Source organism: Henckelia pumila, chromosome 4, assembly GCF_033568475.1.
Source record: "Henckelia pumila isolate YLH828 chromosome 4, ASM3356847v2, whole genome shotgun sequence".
Taxonomy (NCBI): domain Eukaryota; kingdom Viridiplantae; phylum Streptophyta; class Magnoliopsida; order Lamiales; family Gesneriaceae; genus Henckelia; species Henckelia pumila.
In genome coordinates, this window is record NC_133123.1 from 2,581,822 (window position 1) to 2,602,199 (window position 20,378).

General features: G+C 32.3%; 1 protein-coding gene across 1 annotated transcript; it reads right to left on the minus strand.

The window, feature by feature from the left end:
- Nucleotides 1-10,399: 10,399 nt before the first annotated feature.
- On the minus strand, nucleotides 10,400-12,678 carry LOC140865153 (alkane hydroxylase MAH1-like). Its single transcript, XM_073269685.1, has 2 exons — nucleotides 11,684-12,678; nucleotides 10,400-11,250 (listed from the first exon to the last, which is right to left on the minus strand). Exons 1-2 carry the CDS (start codon nucleotides 12,612-12,614, stop codon nucleotides 10,652-10,654), a joined length of 1,530 nt encoding a protein of 509 aa, XP_073125786.1. The 5' UTR covers nucleotides 12,615-12,678; the 3' UTR covers nucleotides 10,400-10,651.
- Nucleotides 12,679-20,378: the final 7,700 nt, after the last annotated feature.

Here is a 20,378-nt window from a genome sequence, read left to right on the forward strand (position 1 = left end):
TGCGGGAAATATAAAACTGACCTGAACAGAGTAATGGTTTAGTGATAGCAAGTGGAAATGAATGAAGAGACTCTGCTTACGGCCACGCTATATATATAATTATAATTATAATAAATAATAAAAATAAATAATAAAATGAATTAAAAGGCGGGAGAAAAGAAGGTTATTTAATATTTAGAGGTACAGCTAGGCGTACTTAACTGGTACGACGTAATAATTTATTTGATTTTGTACCTTTTTTAAAATTGAGTCAAGAGTAATTAATAGTTGTTGAAATAGGGAAATAGATCATTAATTTTTTTTTTTTGGTGTCGAATTTTGAGAAATTAATTCGGAATATCTGTGGAAAAAATTTTGCGCTGATATTTGAGTAAAATATGTAAAAAAAAAAAAAAAAAATCCAGTTATGATATGATCATGGAATATAAAATAATACCTGCAGAGAGCATGTGTAAAGACTGAAGATGGTCAATATTTGAGTTGATTTGAAAATTTGAAATAATATATATTTCAAATTGATTTGAATAATTTATTAAATTCATGAATTGATTGGGCTGTGAGTATTTAAGTATGGAAACGACTAATCATTTCATTCTACAAGGTAATGGAGTATGGCCTTGAAAGGGAAAATACCTATGATAGCATGAAAAACATTGATTTATATTGATTTCCAAAATTTATATGGGATGATCTCTCTAGTCTACTAGTCTAAAAATAAATTATAATACTATATTTATATATATAAACACACATGGGATTTCAATTCTGATATAAAATTTGTTTGAATGATTTATAAAAGATGAGAGTTTTGGTAGTTTAGAGTTTAGATGTCGAATTGTTCACTTAACATATATGCGATAAGATGCTGAAATATATAAAAAAAATTATCACACTTTTTTTCTATCTTTTAATATTGTAAAACTCAGGTAAGACACAAAAATGATATAAAAAATATTGAATCTCGTTATTCGTCCATCTCGATGTCTTGTTACGTAAAATTTTGTTTGAAACTGATATGAATCAGATAATTTAATAGATAAAACTACTAGGGACAAATTAGTATTAAGAAGGTTAGTTTTGATTGTCTTGGAGGGTACGAATAATCATTGTGTAGTATATATTATATATATTATAATTATATGGTGTCATTAGCCAACTAATTGAAATAAGAAAAAAGAAGCCATGTTCGATTCTCGTCGCCAGCCTGTGTGGAGTTGGGTACGATACAAATTATTTAAGAAAAAGGAAAATATGCAATGATTGCATATTCCCGTAAATATATAAAATAAGTAAAATGACAGTTAGGTCTTGAGGATTTCCCCCCATTTTAAAAATATTCCAATTTTCTGATGCCAATTATAAGTTACAACTTACATGTAAACTATCACATGCATGCATATTGAATCAAAATCAAGATCAGTTGGCATCATGATTTCCCTTTTTTAATTACTAATCAGACCCAAACCTCATATTTTCACATTTTCCCTTATTTTTCTATGTTTGTAAAGAAATGCTTTTCATATTTAAAATAAAGACAAGATACTATTTTCTATAAACTTATTAATTTACGAGTCATATTTTTGGAAACCAAGTCGAAATGCATTAACTAAAACACATTTATGATAGCATGCATAACAAAAAAAGTTGCACACAAGTTCTCATGCGAACGTCTTACGAATCTATTTTAAGAAATGAATTTTATATTAAATTTGACTCATGAAAACGATTTATATGTTAAAGTATTACTTTCATTATGGGTACGTATACTTGAAAAGCTTTGCACGTTCTTAGCTTATATTGAGTTCACGCATGTTCAAAAGTTACATGAACACAGTACTGAAAAAACAAAACATCATATTCATATTCACAGTCCATCTATTATTACAATTACAAATATAAATATATGAGAGCTTGACATTTCAACCAAACCACAGGCACTTATATTATATTATTATTATTATATATGTAAATATATGGAAATCCTACCGTTTCAGTTGAAAATGATTACCTTCCAAACTAGAATTTTAATTGTTACAAAAATGTACACCAAACATCAAAAGGAAATTTACACCATGATTCAATCTATTGGTGAGAGATAAATTTGATATTAAATAAAAAATCGTATGATATTGTTAGTAAATATAAGCATTGAAGTTTAATTATATTATAAATAAGGGTATGTTTAATATGAGATGCATGCTCTCACATATCTCTATATCCGTTAGATTGATTGGTCATATCTATATTTACAATGAAAATTAATATATATATTTTTTAACATAAAACAGTATTTTTTTTATAAGTAAGGTTAAATAATTATGAGATTCGTCTCACAAAATTGACCCGTGAGATCATATATATATCAAGTTTTTATATATAAATAAAAATATAGAAGTATAGAATGCATACGTGCATTAATACTTTCGAGGCACTAGCAAAATATCTATAATTCCGATAATTACTTTTTTGTGATCTAAAGCTAATTGATACACGTACGAATTAAGTCACGAACGATTTTATCTCATTTATAAAATCGATCTTTTTAAACATGGTTTCTTTCTATACACTCTTGTTTCAAATATTGAAATTAAAGAACAAGATACTAATTAATCTAAAAAACATATACTAATTATGAATTAAAGTATTACTGATCAATAACTAATTTCAAAGACATGGTACAGGTACTCGTTGAAAGCTTGGTTTAAGCTACATTACAAGAAATTAATAATTCTATCTATTATCAGGTTTACATATATAAAAAGGGTGGATCTTAATTAGATCAAATATTATATGTATAAATTGGATATAAAAATATGTATATTGTATCGAGAGTGCTTTAATTTTTCATAATATCAAATATCACCATTTATTTCCTTTTATCTTTCATATAATTTTATACGTGAATTATGCCCTGGGTACATATATTGTGGAACACATTATGAAATGTATGTATATTATTTTGAGTTAACTGTTTAAAAGTTTGGAGGTGGAAGGAATATATATATTTTATATATATATATATATATATATATGCTTGTTACCTTTTTGTAAGCATTTTTTTTATGCTACTCTTGCAGACTTATCTATACCCTCATGATCTCAAAACCATTGGATATTGTATGAGCTCAACATTTTTTCGTGAGGAATCCAGAATTGACAATACTGTGGGGTGATTTTCACCTAATATAATGAGTTGATCAGTGAGACCCACGTGGGATCCATTTTAACAATCATGGGGTACACGTTTTCGTAATTTTATTTTTATTTCCTTTTTCGTCATTAATATCGTGTATTAATTAATGTTAAATAACAGATAGTTGGATAAGTATCAATTTTCAGTACTTAAAAACATTAGATGCCTACACAAATTGCTAGTAGTATATGAAAATGTAGATTTTATAAATTTTTGTTAGATTTCCTGGATTGTAAATTTCGTTTTAAATCTGACCCACCGAGATATTGATTATTATGGCGCCAAACAAGAGAAAAATTAAGGGAAATAAGGCAACATGCGGGTTTTTTTTAAGAAAAAAAAAATGGCGTACGGATTCAGATATAACAACTAAATAAATAAATAAAAAGTTAGGGATTTTTTTCCCTAAAAAACTAATGGAAGTCTCCACCGTGTACTGTACTTCTGTGAGCTGGAAAAGTTTGGGCTGTGGTGATTGAGAATTGAGATGCTGCGGTGCACCTTATTAATTAACCGTCATATTACCGTACGGTCATGTCCGAAATTTTAAATTATATTTTTTAGCTTTAGAGATTCTACATATTTAATTTAAGAGTTAATTAATATTCAGCACCCATTTCATATGTTTCATTACCATTCAGTTCTTGTCAAAAATTTTATTTTTCTGCACTCCCTAATTCAGCAAAAAGTTTGTCTTAACTCCCTGGACCCACAAAGCATTTTCGAAGTGAAAAATATGTATAAAAATTTAAAAATCAGGTGCAAATATATGAAATTTAAGTACCAACTATTTCAAATCTGGTATAAAAACAAGTGTTCTTGATATAAAGTTTTTTGTGTTATGTTTCATCTCTCTAAAATCGAAAATATAGATCATGATTTGATACTCAATTTGACGTAATTGATGCCATAAATATATAGATCCATACTCAAATTAAATATGTTTGTACTCAAATATTTTAAATTAGTACACATAAAATTGTTGATTTTCGGGATTCTTGAAATACTAATGTATGTACTGAATAATAATGAACAAATGCTTTAATATAAATATTTTGTACATAAACATGTATGCACAATATGTTTTTTATGTTAAGAAATTTGTTCGAATTTTATACTCAAAATCTTAATTCTTGTACCAGATCTAAAAGTGATAGTTCTCAAACATCATATATTAGTACCATATATTTAACTTTTTATACCAATTTTTATATATGAAAAGAAATGTGGGATTAGGGAGTCAAAACAAAAATTTATGACATAGAGACTGAATCTTAAGTTATTATTGACCTTAGAGACTGAATACCAACTAGCCCTTAATTTAAACTCGGAAGGATGTTTTTTATTTAATAAGGTGTATTTAAATATCATATTTCTATGCAAAACAACTTATAAAGTAAATTCACACACAAATAAATTGAGAAAGAGCGGTGACTACGGAGGACATGATAATTGATAAGGATATCCACGAAGTGGTGGGCTCTTTTCCAATGGGCCTGTCACACCCATTTGCAGAAGCTTGCTTCAGATGGATTCGCCAACAAGAATCTTGGGTTTCCTACGATTGCTCTAAATTAAGAACCCACCTCTCAATATTTATCGAATATTTTCTTGAATTAGGGACCTTTGGAAAACTTTGAATAGCTCTCGCTTAATGGACATCTGATGGTGATCAGTTTCAACTTTCACCTTAATTGGTGCGAATTAGTTAGGTCATCCCGGTAGAGTTCAACCTACCTTGTGTGTATTATCATTGGAAAACTTTGAATAGCTCTTGCTAAATGGACATATGCTGGTGATCAGTTTCAACTTTTACCTTAATTGGTGCGAAATTAGTTAGGCCATCCCGGTAGAGTTCAACCTGCCTTACAGATATTACCTCAATAATAGATCTAATGTCTTATGATTTGTCACTTTAACAATATATTATTAATTACGCCTATGTGTAGAGATATGAGTAATTAGATACATGATTTGGACATTACCTTTAATGTAAGATCTTATTAACCGGCCTTCTCCATCCATGATTTCAACTATTCATTGTGATGTGAAACGACACGTCGACAACATTCATTAATATCTCTTAATTCGTAAAATTGACACTTCGAAGATATATGTAAATGGACGATTATGATGTAAAATGTAAATGATTGAACGTCATCATTCTACAAAAGTCATTTTTTTTTATTTTTTGAAATCACACAAGTCATTATTATATTTTAAGCTATAAATATGTATGATTATAATAACCATGTACATGCATCAAATGAACACGTAGGAACAACGCACTACAAGAAAACGCAAAAAGACAACGGATAGGGGGTTAAAAACTGTTGTAACTAATGGTGTTGTTAAACATACGCTCCTACGACAACGGGTAAAATCCGTTGTCTTTTCTCTCAAAGACAACGGATTTTATCCGTTGTCGTAGGCCCTCAAAGACAAGGGATTTTATCTGTTGTCGAAAGCACGAATCCGTTGTCTTTGATAGAAACGACAACGGATTTTATCCGTTGTCGTATGGACGTGCTTTTAACAATACCATCAGTTACAACAGTTTTAGACCCCTTACGACAATGAATTTTATCCATTGTCGTTTTTCATATAAAAAACAAAAAAATAATAAAAAATAATATACAAATTTCAATATTATAAATAAACCAAAATTTAAAATTCCAAAAATAAAATTTAATATACAATTTTTTAGTATTACAAATCACTCGAATTAAATTCTAATGCAATGCACACTACAGAAAATTACAAATAAAGTTCAAATCAAATGATTAACGGAAGCCGGTAACACTTTCTGGCTTCAGAATCTTTGTAAGAAATCCTTTCTTCTCTTCCTCAAGTTCTCTGATCTAGCTTCCAGGAAAGTGAAGATGAAGGCATAATAGAACAAACTCATGTTAAAAATTTAAAAACAACAATATCAGGCTCGAATATAAAATATCGATCATTATATATGTGCATACCTGTGCCCTTAATTTTCTAATTTGAGATTCCTGAGCAGCTTTATTTTTTGAGAGCTCTTCACCTAAAGTCATGTATCATAGCATGGCATCTGTCTCTGACAGCAGTAGCTTAGCAATAAGAACGCGAAATTTCTTCGGGAAATTTGAAACTTTTAAAAAGCTCGATTTGACCCCAACTTATTCAATCTCCTTAATTACATTCCTAGTTAACTTATATATATATTGTTTCTGAAAAACATAGTTAATTTAATGAGAGTGAGGTTGAGCAAGAGAACTATTCTATGATATATATGACGGACAAACAAATGATGATACATAAACAATAGCAGTGATATAAATGTGATAAATGATTAAGGGAATTAATAGGTGTGGATAAAATTAGTAGACAGGTCTGAAAGGTGTTCACATACAAGAGGAAAGTATGATACTTATGTGGAGGCCATGTACTCTTCAAAGAAAAAGTAGTCCAGAATGTATACCAGAATTAGGAAACAAAAGACAAAATTCTAAGTATTAAACAATTTCAAGAACAAACACAACATAATTTTTTCCAACATACCACACAAAATAGGTGGTAGAGTATCATTGCTCGGCTTAAGTCAGTCACTTGAATGCATTTTGCAAGAACAGACAGGTTTATAAGAAGCTAACCCATCATACAGCTCTAACAAAGTAAAATCTACAAATATATTGGATAACATTAAATTAACTAATGTACAGGCCAATTCTACCATGTGAGGAGATAAAGGTGGCTATGTATATCACAATCGCATTCACTCATAGACATGATGGAAAAAAGCTGATCAACAGTAGTTTTCTTCCAATCAAAAGGGCGTTAACTGCAAAGAATTGTTACTGATTTATACAGTGTATAATAGAAAATAAAAATAAAATAGAGTCTGGTGAGAAACTGCCAAAAGCACTAATAGCTAAGTATGTTACGAAGATTGTGAAAATTTCAAGACACCTAGCTAGCATCTTAGGTTTGGAAACATACTTGAGGTCAATTCCCATGAACTGAGGATTTAGTTCTATCCCAAACCACCTTTAGTATGACATAAGAATGCATGAGTATAAAATGCAGAAAACTCTTAGGGACACACTATAAATTTAGTAAATAAAGCATTGCGTGTATAAAAAAAAATAAGTAGAAAAGAAAATGTGAAATAGTTCTTGAAGCTTGAATGATCAATAAAAACTGCTTGGAAGATCTCTTCAGGGGAAACTATAATATTTGATTTCAATAATAATTTAGAGATTTTATGTGACAAATTGAATGATTTACTAGTCATGAATGAAGTTTCCGATGACTCGAGGTTTTAAAGAAGAACTTTGTGAACGGGAATTATAGCCAGATATATAGAGAAGAAACGTCACCTGTCATGGACAAACACTATCAAAATTCAGAACGAAACACTAGTGATGTACAGGCAAGGAGAGACAAGATCGTCAAAATTTACAAGGTTTATGATCACAGAATGATTGAAAGTGGCCTTTAAGTCGAAATAAGGTACTGGGATTCGCATGAGTGTATGTGGTGCAACACTAGTTAATAAAATTTCAATATTTCAGCGTCACTTTGTGATTGGATGACACCAATAATATGACTTCTCAACTAAAATGTTGGAAAATGCAACTCAACGTCATATTTCAACACCGACAAATCTATTACATATATTTACTAGATTAAAGATAACCAGTCAAGTTTACTATAATTAGAATATGAGCCCTCATTTGAATAAATGAAACAAAAGGTTCACCAAAAACTTACGATTACACTGAATATAAATGTTGTTGACAAAAGCTCAAGCCCTCTATCTGCAATTGCCTGCAGCAAATATAGTGACACCAGATGCATTTCAGAATTCAATGCGTGCATAATCAACAATAAGCCAACTAGTTTATCATATACACTAAATGTCGTGAACACTGGAAATATGGAGGTAAAAAAGGAAAAGAAAAGGAGCACAATTGTGATTGTGAAATGCTTTAGTGACAAAAACATGCTAACAAGAGCATTCATATGTTCCTGGCATATTATACAAGAAGACGAGAAAATAGAAATTCAGTTCAATCTTGTAAATCTAGAAAGAATTCTACCTTAGCAAAAGATCTCGAGCTTAACATACCAAAAAGAGTTGCACAATCACCAACTTCACCAGGAATACAAGACCTAGATCCTAAAATTTAGTCCACCCAATGTTCATACTTTTCCAATCACAACCTAACACATCTAGACAATACTTTCACGATTTCAATGGCATAGAAACTGAATGTATGAATCACATGCATATTGTGCCCACTAAAGCATACAACAGCTAAGGATGTAAAATTGAAATAATAGATAATATGCTGAATGCTTTTGGGGTTAGTAGCACCGAATTGACATACGCTTTTCAAGACAGACTCAATGCGGGCTGGTTGCTTCGCTTGCGAAAACAAAAATCGAAGGAAAACACGTAGAAAGGCTTCTTTTATAGGCTTTAACACAATCTTTTGCAAGAGTATCTCTTCAGATTCTTTGGTTGCATCATCGGCACTACCAAATTGTCCTTCAATGTTTAACAACACAATCCCCTTAACTTGATCTTGCATCGAGGCCGCTGATACCAAGGCTGTAAATCCTCCTAGACTGAGACAACAATTAGATAAGTGGCCAAGTTCAACTTCACCTAAAAATAGGGAAATGCAAAAACTAAAATTAGACTTAAAAATAGACCAATCAGCATGATTGAAAGTCTGCAGCTCCTCCGACTCTATTCCATACACAGCTTTAATGGTATCCGTACAACAACTAAATTCAAGACATTTAATGAGAAATGAAAACATGGCATTTAATTTGATCGAAAAGATTCTAAACACCATAATCAGAAACCACACTTCAACTGGGCCAAAACAAGAAGGGAAATTGGTTTAGGTTTGTATGACCTATATGCCTTCTTGTTGAACTTTGTCTTGCTGATTCCATACAGTAAATCAAAAACCTCTGGCTCAACCCAGTAAAAATATGGGTGTTCTAAAGTGCAAAAGGAAAAGGAACATAATCTTCATCAATCAAAAGCAAGAATTCATATATCGAGAATGAAATCGAAGCTTCAAAATGAATCTTGCAACGGAAATTAACTTGTTCTGCCCAAAATTTGAATCAATTTTAGCAAACAGACTCAATAATAAGACGATGTATGTCGAACAAACATAGAACCTTAATACAGTAAATAACAAAGGCTTACATGCAACAATCAAGTGAAATTTTGAATTCATACCGCCATTCTCTTCGATCAGTGCACAATGAGATCCGCTGCTTTGAACTGAAAGTTTCGGGCTTGCTAAGCTTTGAATCTAAGTCAGAAAATTAAGAAATGACCCAAAATATGCTCAAAAAACGAAGAGCAAATCACGCGCAGAAATAGGTCACGAACAGCGCCTCCTTTCGCACGATTTAGGGTTCGATTTTTGCTATTCAAATCTAAAATGGAAGGTACAAGTCATGGGGTAGGTGAGTCATGGTCGGCCGAACCATTTCTGGTGGTGTAAGGCGGCGGCGACGACGGCGACGCAAGGATGAAGATGAATAGGGGGCGATGGGTTTGGATCGGGTAAGGTCGTAACTCGTAATGGTTCTTTCTCTCCCTTTTTGTTTTTTTTTTGTTAAACGTTTAAGTACGTGTATATAAATGTACATTACATGTATGATTAAAATATATTATTTTTTAAATTAAAAAAAATTAAGAAAACAGTTTTATAAAAAAATTGTTGTCTTTGATATTAAAAAAAACGCATAAAGACAACGATTGATAAAAACCGTTGTCGTAGTCCAAGAAAAACCGATAATAGACAACAGTTTTTCAAAATCGTTGTATTTTACCCTTCAAAGACAACGGTTTTTTAAAAACCGTTGTCTTTGACTGAGAAAAATGCTCAAAGACAAGGGTTTTAATTAAAACCGTTGTAAAAGGGAAAAAAACAACGATTTTAGCATAAAACCGTTGTCTTTTGAGTGTTGTTGATTTATATATTTCTTGTAGTGCTTACGGGTCGATTAGGATTGTTCTACATCAGAATGAAGAATTATTTCAGCCATTTTATAATTTGGATTTTGATTTACGTAGTTCATTTTCAATTTACCCGATCGTGAAATATATTTCCAAGGCATATATATATCTTAAAATAAACTAAAGAAGACAAAATTTTACTAAAAACAATATTTATGGCATGCATGCATGTGATCATAACATAGTTACATGTTCACAGACGACGAAGTATATATAAGATGGAAAGAAATTCATCATGATAATATATAATATTATATACATATATAATTGAATATATATAGTACGCAACTTAGATGATATAGGTAGTGTTTGAGAGAGCTTCTAGGAAGCACTTCTTAGCTTTTCCATAACAAAATTTAGAAATTTTGTGAAATTTTGTTAAGGAAAAACCAATAAATACTTTTAGGAAGTTCTCCCAAACACTACCATAATTAAGTTCTTTTTGTTAATCTGACCCTCAATCCATGCTTGGCTTGAAGAATGACCGAATCCAGTGGGGCAACAGGATGCCCCTCCACCAGTTCAACGCGATAATGATAGATCACAGATGCAGCAACCACTTTCATCTGGATAAAAGCCATTTCCTTACCGATACATGTTCTTGGTCCAACGTTGAATGCCGGGAAATTGTACGACGGCTCATGTCTGATCCTTCCGTTTGCCGAAGTCCATCTCTCGGGCTTGAAATCCAAGCAATCTTTTCCCCACACCTTCTCCAGTCTACCCACCGAATAGAATGAAATTATCACCTTGGAGTTCTTTCGAAGACGGTGACCGCTAGGGAGAATATCGTCGTGAATCGGAGATTTGTGTTCCAGAGCAACTGGTGGGAACAACCTCAGAGATTCACACAATGCTCCATGGAGGTACACCAGCTTCCGGGATTCTTCCACGTTGAAGAATCTCCAGCACGAATCCCCCTTTATTTTTAGTTCGGTTTCGATTTCTTGGAGAATCTTGGCTTCTGTACAAGGGTTTTTGGCAATCAGCCAGAAAAGCCATGTAAGACAAGTACTTGTGGTATCCCTTCCTGCACGTAATTAAAATAAAAAAATATTTGTCACGTACGGTTAAGTTATTACATGCAAAATCTTAGAATACCGTATATAAAGTGTGAATATTAATAAGGAAAAACTGCAAACTTTGCGATTTAGGTCATTTATATTTTCATATTTCAGTTTTAGTCCTGCATGTTTTGATTTTTGGCAATTTCGGTCCTTTTTATTTGAAAATGCGTACGTGTCACTGAACACGTCAGCTCCACATCAGCACTGAGTTGGTGTCACGTCAGCGCCACGCCGAAAAAAGGACTAAAATTGCCAAAAAAAAAATAAAGATAGCAAACTAATTAAACTGAAATCTAAAAATATAAAGGACTAAAATCGCAAAATGACAAATCTACAGTAAAAAAAAAAAAAGCAATTTTCCCTATTAATAATTCTTGGCGAATTCGCGTCTCAAACCTGCAAACATTAAACTCAACGCCGTATCCTTCAAGAACTCTCTCATATCACCGGAAGAATCAATCTTGTTTTCTTCATACACTTTCTTGAAAATTTTCATCAACTTGAAATCATCATCAATATGATCCTCTTGCTCTTTATCATCCTTCAAGAAAACACGAGGAAATATAAATTCATCGAATGCCTTCTTAGCTTCGTCTAACGTCTTTTCATTACCGAAATTCATCCATCGTTGAAGCTTCCAAATTCTTTCAGGCACCACATGCCTATGCAACAGTGGTTCCACTGAGTTACTAAACGCTTTTTCACAAGGAATATAAGGCAAATCAATGCATAAACTCCCTGGATCATAATCCAACACAAGTTTGCAGATGTTATCAAACGTAAACCTCTGGAAAATTTCTTGTAGATCGAAATCTTTTCCCTGCCCACAGAAATGATCAAGAACAGGCATGAGTCCGGTCTCCACTTTCCCCCAAGCGCTGTTCAGCAGAAGAATATAGAAGTTGGAATTAGTCAAAAACGAAAGAGTTACTCTCCTGTGGATCTCCCACAATTCATAATCGGCATTGAAAATCCCGTCTCCCAAGATTTCAAAGATTTTTCTGAACTGGGGACCTTTTGGATAATTGGGGAAATTTTTGCTGAAAATATGGTGGATATTGGCCGGATCACAAGTAAACAACATGTCTATGTTAAAGAACCAGGGCCCTTCAAAGACATACGTGCCGCCACACTCGCTTAAAACTTGGGTCGCGTATTCGTGGGCTCTGTGCAGATTTTGAAGAACCCCTGGAAGCATGCCGACCACTGGCCAATTTGTAGGCTCCGATCGGGTTTCCCGGCTCATCCTTCTGTACAAACAAAGGACAAAAATGCCGCCGAGGGAAAGGAAAATCAATAAAAAGTTCATATCATGGAGGATAGCCATGTATGAGTACTGTACGTAAATGGAGTAAGACGAGGTATTTGGAAATTAGAGAGTATTTAAAGAAACAAAATGTTAAGGACAGTTATTTTTTTCTATTTATTTATAGGAAAGGAACATTTATTTATTTATTTACAGGAAGGAAGGAACAGTTCTATCTACCTTCAACTAGCGTGTTTGATGCCCCTAAGGAGAGGTATCCAAGTTGGTGGCCGGAGTAAGAGCTTTTGGACAGAGATATGAAGTTCGATTCATCTTATCAATATTTTTTTGGATTAGCCTGTTATATCGGGATTGATTAGTGTGGTTTATTTGACTAACGTAGTTTGTAAGCTATTGCATTAGTTCGAGGGTTTACTCAATGTGCAACGAAAGTAGCGACTGCGGCTTCTCACGTCACAAAAAAATAAAATATAAATAACTAGCGTGTTTGATGTGAGATGATTGTATAGATTTATATGTTTGTACGTGAGTGCGTTCGACTTATATCTATAATAGTATTTTTAGTATAAAAATAATATATATATATATATATATATATATATATATATATATATTTAGATTTGTCATAAAATTGATCTATGTATGTTGGCTCATAAAATTTTTTGTCATGTCCGATTACTTATGTGGCGGCATCAAAGTTTTAATCTTATTATAATAAAAAAATTATCAACCCGAACTACTCTCAAGTATACATTTATATTTGAAAATTAAAATAAATTAGTCGTAATTTGATATATAAAATAAAAATTAAAAATAATTATATTTTTAATCATATAACTTGAACATCATTCATTTTTAATCACGTTACGTTGTAGATGAATTCACGTTAACCGAAAACAAATAATGATACGGTATTAGAAATTAATGATTATGTGTCAGACATTATTAACACGCTTATATTACGTACGTAAGTGAATTAAGTAAAAAAACGTGAATTTCCCTAAAAAAAATTATTTTAACGACCGTCTTGTTGTTGCTATAGTGTGTATACTTCAATTCCAGGAAGAAAAGCTACATGACAAAAAAAGAAAAAGAAAAAAGAAACTGCGATTCTTCCTAAAAAATTTGTTTTTTCCTAAAATTAAACAATATCTTGTTTGTATACTCTTAGGAAGAAAATAACATCCAAATTTTATTTTTATTAGAATCTCCCGTGAAAAACTTTATTGAGTAAGCTCATTCATTCACCTAGTACATGCATGTGTGTGTGGCAATGAACTTCTGATAAGGTCCTATCAGCTCACAAAATTATTTAAGAGGTAGTTGGCCGGTTTAATTTATGGTGTATGAACACACGATGTACTATTACTAATTCATCTGTCAAAGACTTTTAATTAATACTGATTGGGAACAAGGATATGATCAACGTGTCGCAATTGCAGCTTCCCTTAATTTATTTCTCTCGGGGCTTCTAATTTACATTGCTCTCCACATATATTCAAATTGGTTGATTTATATTATATTATATTATATATAAAATTTTGAAATACCTATATTAAAAGACCTATGATGAATTCATCAATTTTGAAATATTCGTAATAAAAAATGAATATATATAAATTCAAATTTATGTGAAATCACCAACTCCTGGAAATTAAACAACAATTTCCATTTATTATTCGAAACTAATAATTGGACGCATGCATGTTTGTGACGATCCGAAGATCCTTAAATCACACTGAAATCAAGATGATTGTTTTGAATCACGACCAAATCAATAGGTACCAGCCGTTACTTCCGAAAGGGTTTGGGTTTATTATTTGGGAAATTAGTTCAAAATGTTTATCCAATTCTTATGAAAAGGATAATATTGTTTTTATCATTAAAAAAAATTATCCTCAGCAGCTAGCTAGCTTGTGATGGGATTTCGATAGACATGGCCCAACGGAAAGAGTGACCTCTTGCCTCATCTATCAAGACTCAGAGTTCACATATGATTGTTTTTAAGAAAGTTTTATGGAGTATGTGAACGTTTGATTAGAGCTTGGAAGTTCGATTTTTCCTATTAATATTTTTTTGAACTAGTATATCGCACATGACTTGTCTAGCGCAATAGTGCAGTCTACTTGATGCGCATCGAAAAATAGCGGTTGCGGGTTATCACGCCACAAAAAAAAGTTTACATATGTTCCCCTAAAATCCAAAAGTTTAAAATTTGGATATGTAGGGTTTTTTTATAAGCATATATAAATTTTACATAATCAAATCAACATTATATAATTAGATATAATATAATGATATTAATTATCTTTATACTAGTATCTTATCACTAAAAATCGACTGGTTAACGTTGCATGATTTTTATTTTATTGTTTTTATATATGAATAATTTATATCTTTTATCACTTGGGTTGACTTTTAAAAAGTCTTGGATCGGTCATTTACTTGATTTTACATTTTAATTATTTTAAAATAAAAATACCTTTATGATTAATTTTAATTTTTGTGTATGACATTATATGAAGAAAACTTTCTTCTTTTTTTTTTTTTTTTTAAATTTGGGCAAGAGCCCCCCATGTGCAATCATTTATCTCATGTCATCTAATCAAGTACTGATATTGTTGTGCATCACAATTTTTGAAAGAGAGAGCTAGTGCTGCCAATTAATTGAATTAATATATAACATTTCTGCTTGCATACATAGATGTCGACGTATTACTTGACAATGAATTTCAAATCTTAAATATTTTTTTCGTTCATTGAAGTGGATTTCAAATATATCCCAACATGGAGTTAGTTCAAAATTCGAATGTGTTGTATTAAAATATAAGTCCTACATTAATTTAGGTGTAACTACCTTCAAAAAAAAAATTTGGGTGTAACATAGATGATCTCTGTTAAAAACCTTGGAAAATTATTTTAAATTTGATACGATGGAGTCTATATCCCTCTGCATATCATCTATTGGTTGGGTAATTTTGTCTATTAATATATGTCTAATTGATAATTAATAGAGAGGATATTGATTGATGCTGAAAAATATTGATGCGGCATATATGGAGCACATATATTTTCAAAAGTGGAAACTTTTATATACGATAAAAGCAAGTTTTAAAAAATTAGAAGGGCCAATGAACCCTAATTTTTTGCATGAATATATATATATACAAAACTTTACAAGCTTATGAGAAAACAAAAAAAGAAAAAAAAAGAAGAAGAGACATTTGATTTTAAGTTTACCGGAAAAATAATTTTTTTGGTCCATTAACTTGTCTATGTTTTGGTTTTGGTCCATTAAATTTTTCGATGTGGATTTTGGTACACTAACTTTTTATTTTCTGTGATTTTTGGTCTAACTGCATACGTGTCATTTTCTGATTGGTCCAAAATGATGACGTGGATCAGTCAGAAGCTAACACGTATGCAGTTGGACCATTAATAACAGAAAATAAAAAGTTAGCGTACCAAAACCCACATCGAAAAAATTAATGGACCACAACCAAAACATGGACAAATTATTGAACCAAATAAAGTATTTTCCCCATACTTGGGCCGAGCACCGACAAATGATCAATTAGACGAATGATCAATTAATTCATCGGACAACAAATGAATACTATAGACCAACAAATTAACGAAGGATCAATTAATTCATCGGACAACAAATGAATACAATAAACAAATGAATACAATAGACCAACAAACCTAACACATTTTGTTGGTTCAAAAGTTTTTTATTTAAAGAATTTGTTAGTTCAAAAGTTTTGTTTTACTTTGATAATTAACAGGAAAAATTGCTTTTTTGGTCTAGTGTGTTTGTTTTTGTGATTTTGTTCTATTATATGTTGTCAGATTTCAGTTTTAGTTAATAATTTTTATTTTGTTTTTTTAAGAATTTTAGTCATTTTTTTCGATTTGACACTGATGTAAAACAAATGCAATGCTAACGTGTATAATATCACATAAGCATTATCGACTGAAATGAATTAAAAGCACAAAAAATTAGAACATGCTGAACTAATAATGGAATTTAAAATTTTTCCTTAATAAAAATTAAAGATAGAGGTTAATATTTGAAATGGGTTTAGTAAAAGATTTAAATTAAAAATTCATATGATGCGAAAGAAATTAATTGAAAAATAAAAGGGTTCGTAAAAAAAATTTCCTTGTGAAAAAAAAGGTGAACGTCACTTGGCCTGCCGGCGGCGACGCTTTGGCCGTTGGGAATATCAAAAGGTTCAAAATTCCCGGCAACCATAACAAATTTGACTTTTCTTCGCGGAGATGAAAGTAATCATATTCTATATTCAAATCAAATGATTCATCATTCTTGCGCAGTCTTCTTCGACCCCGTCAAAACTCTGTGAAACAGTGAAAGTTAATATAATTGGAAACTGTGATTGACTTAAGAAACACGGATTCTGTAAATAAATACAAGAGAGCAAAAGCAACGTGAAACATAAAACTGGCATAATTGCAATCAAACAGAAAACTTAAAAACACATGTTTTTCCCCCTCCAGGTTTGCATGATTCATTCTCGTATGACACAATATACAGTAAACAAAAGGGACTACTCTCGTCTCGTGCCTGATACCATACTGCAGCTCCGCTCGGGAGACGTTTTGATTCCAAACTGTTAAGATTATCTGCTCTCAAGACATTTCCAATTGTAAACTACTGAAGATTCCGGACTCGGGCTCTACATGCAACACCACCATTTTTTCTGCAAATGAAGCATACCCCATAGTTAGCTTAGACAGTTGATACCAGATGAATTAAAAAATTCAATAATATTAGCAAAGTAGTAAAAAAATATAATATGCCTTCATTCAAATAGAATGAAAACAGGAGAAAGGGCCAATAGACAATACTCAAATGGAAAATGTGTAAACATGAAACTGTAAGATTTTCCACAACAGAGATGGATAAAGCCAGGAAAAAAACAATTCTGTGATTGCAAGTTCTTTTTCTAGTACACCGGCAGAAGATGTTCACAGTAACGATTTGATTTTTTAACAGTACGATATTTAATGCAATAACTTACAGCCTGAGGTTTAAAATGTTCTGCCCCATGCCTTGCATTTGTATCTACCTTCGTGGGAGAATCTGGCTTTCCACCAGTCTTCTTCTCATCCCTGGCTTTGTTAAAAATGACAGTGAAACTCTCTGCAGATGTTGGGTCATTAACATCCCATTCACCAAACTTTGGTAAAGGTCGGCCCTTCTCCTACAAATAAGATAAAATTGAACAGGTTTTACAAGAAAATACTTTTGTTTCATTACTACATTTCCTAATAAGAGATAACTACTTGAAGCTAAACATTCTGACTAGATGAGCCAAAGAAAGAACTCATAGAAGACTACAGATTATAGACATCCTTAATATGCAATCACAATCCGATCGAACTGATGATCATGACAAATCTTTATGAGCAATAAACTCTGAAGTACGTTTTTCATTTAATAGGGTGTATTTAAATATCATATTTCTACGCAAAACAACTTATAAAGTAAATTCACGCACAAATAAATTGAGAAAGAGCGGTGACTACGGAGGACATGATAAAGATGTCCACGAATTGGTGGGCTCTTTGCCAATGGGCCTGCTCCAGCCCATTTTCAGAAGCTTGCTTCAGATGGATTCGCCAACAAGAATCTTGGGTTTCCTACGATTGCTCTAAATTAAGAACCCACCACTCAATATTTATCGAATATTTTCTTGAATTAGGGACCTTTGGAAAACTTTGAATAACTTAATGGACATCTGCTGGTGATCAGTTTCAACTTTCATCTTAATTGATGCGAATTAGTTAGGTCATCCCGTTAGAGTTCAACTTACTTATGAATATTATATTTGGAGAACCTTGAATAGCTCTTGCTTAATGGACATCTGCTGGTGATCAGTTTCAACTTTCACCTTATAAATTGGTGCGAATTAGTTAGGCCATCCCGGTAGAGTTCAATCTACCTTATAAGTATTACCTCAATAATAGATCTAACGTCTTATGATTTGTCACGTTAACAATATATTATTAATTAAGCTTATATGTAAAAATATGAGTAATTGGATACATGATTTGGACATTACCTATTAATGTAAGATCTCATTAACCGGCCTTCCCCATCCATGATTTCAACTATTCATTGTGATGTGAAACGACACGTCGACAACATTCATTAATATCTCTTAATTCGTAAAATTGACACTTCGAAGATATATGTAAATGGACGATTATGAATCTCAGGGACGGATCTATGCAAGGGCTATGTTGGGCTGTAGCCCACCCCAATTCTTGATTTATGTGTGAATATATAAATATATATTGGGCTTTGATGTTAAAAATAAATTGGTAAAAAATATATTAGTTAATTTTCTATATGTCTTGGGTTGGGCTTAATTTAAATATAAATATTGGACTTAATGTAAATATATATATTTGTACTTAATGTATATAGAATAAGTTAAGAAAAAGAGGAATCAAGAATACGATAATGAGAGAAAGCAAAATTCCCTTTTTCTTCTCTGATGTGTATCGTGTACAGTGGCCCTTTATATACATTAACATAAAACTAATTTAGAAAAAAACAAAAACAAAATAGAGAAAATAAAATTTGTTATTCTGTTTTGCCTAATAACAAATGGAGATTTTTCTACCATCTTGTAGAGAATTCTCCTCATGTGAATTTTCTCTTTGCACACGTGTGCACTTGAACGTATTACTTGACTTGCCCCTGCAAGCTCATCGTGGGATTCAGAACAACATTGAGCTTGGATCGTAAGCGATGGAATGAGTAAGAAGACAATGGTTTTGTGAGAGCATCAGCCGTTTGATCATAGGACGAAACATGACGCACTTGCAAAGCATTAGACAACACCTTTTCCCGCACAAAAAATAGATCTAATTTAACGTGTTTAGTCCGAGCATGTAAGACTGGATTAGCACTAAGGGCAATTGTGCTTAAGTTGTCACACCGTAGAACAGGAATGTGAGCAGTAGGAACATGAAGCTCATGCAAGAGGGATTTGATCCAGAGAAGCTCGGCAGTGGCATTAGCTAAACTTCGATATTCTGCCTCCGTACTTGAGCGAGAAACAATTGCTAGTTTCTTGGAACTCCAACAGACAAGTGATCCTCCAAGAAACCAACAGTAGCCAGAGGTAGAACGACGATCATCCGGATCATTCCCCCAGTCTGCGTCGCAATAACCCAAAAGGGATAAGAGGGATGAAGCATTGAGATGCACACCATAATGAAGAGTGCCATTCAAATATCGAAGAATGCGTTTGACTGCCGTCCAGTGGGGATGAAGAGGATTGTGCATAAATTGAGACACTTTGTTGACACTAAAGGCAATATCCGGTCTCGTAATAGTTAAGTACTGAAGGGCACCAACCATACTTCGATAAAGCGTCACATCATCAAAGGCATCTCTTTCTTTGGTAGATAATTTGGATCCTTAAATCATCGGAGTAGGAAGAGCTTTGGCTTGACACATTTTTGTTCGTGCAAGAAGATCTTGAGCATATTTTGTTTGACAGAGAAACAATTTGTGGTCAGAAGTTCCGGAGACCTCAATTCCCAAGAAGTAAGATAAATCTCCTAAATTCTTCAAGGAAAACCGAGAATTCAGTTGATGAATGAGCGCATCAAGTTGATGAGAAGCATTGCCTGTGACAATAATATCATCTACATAGACCAGCACATAGATAACCACAGTAGCAGTAACTTTAATAAACAAGGAAGCATCAGCCTTTGAAGCAACAAAACCAAGCTGAATAAGAAAAGATTGGAGCTTATCAAACCAGGCTCATGGCGCTTGTT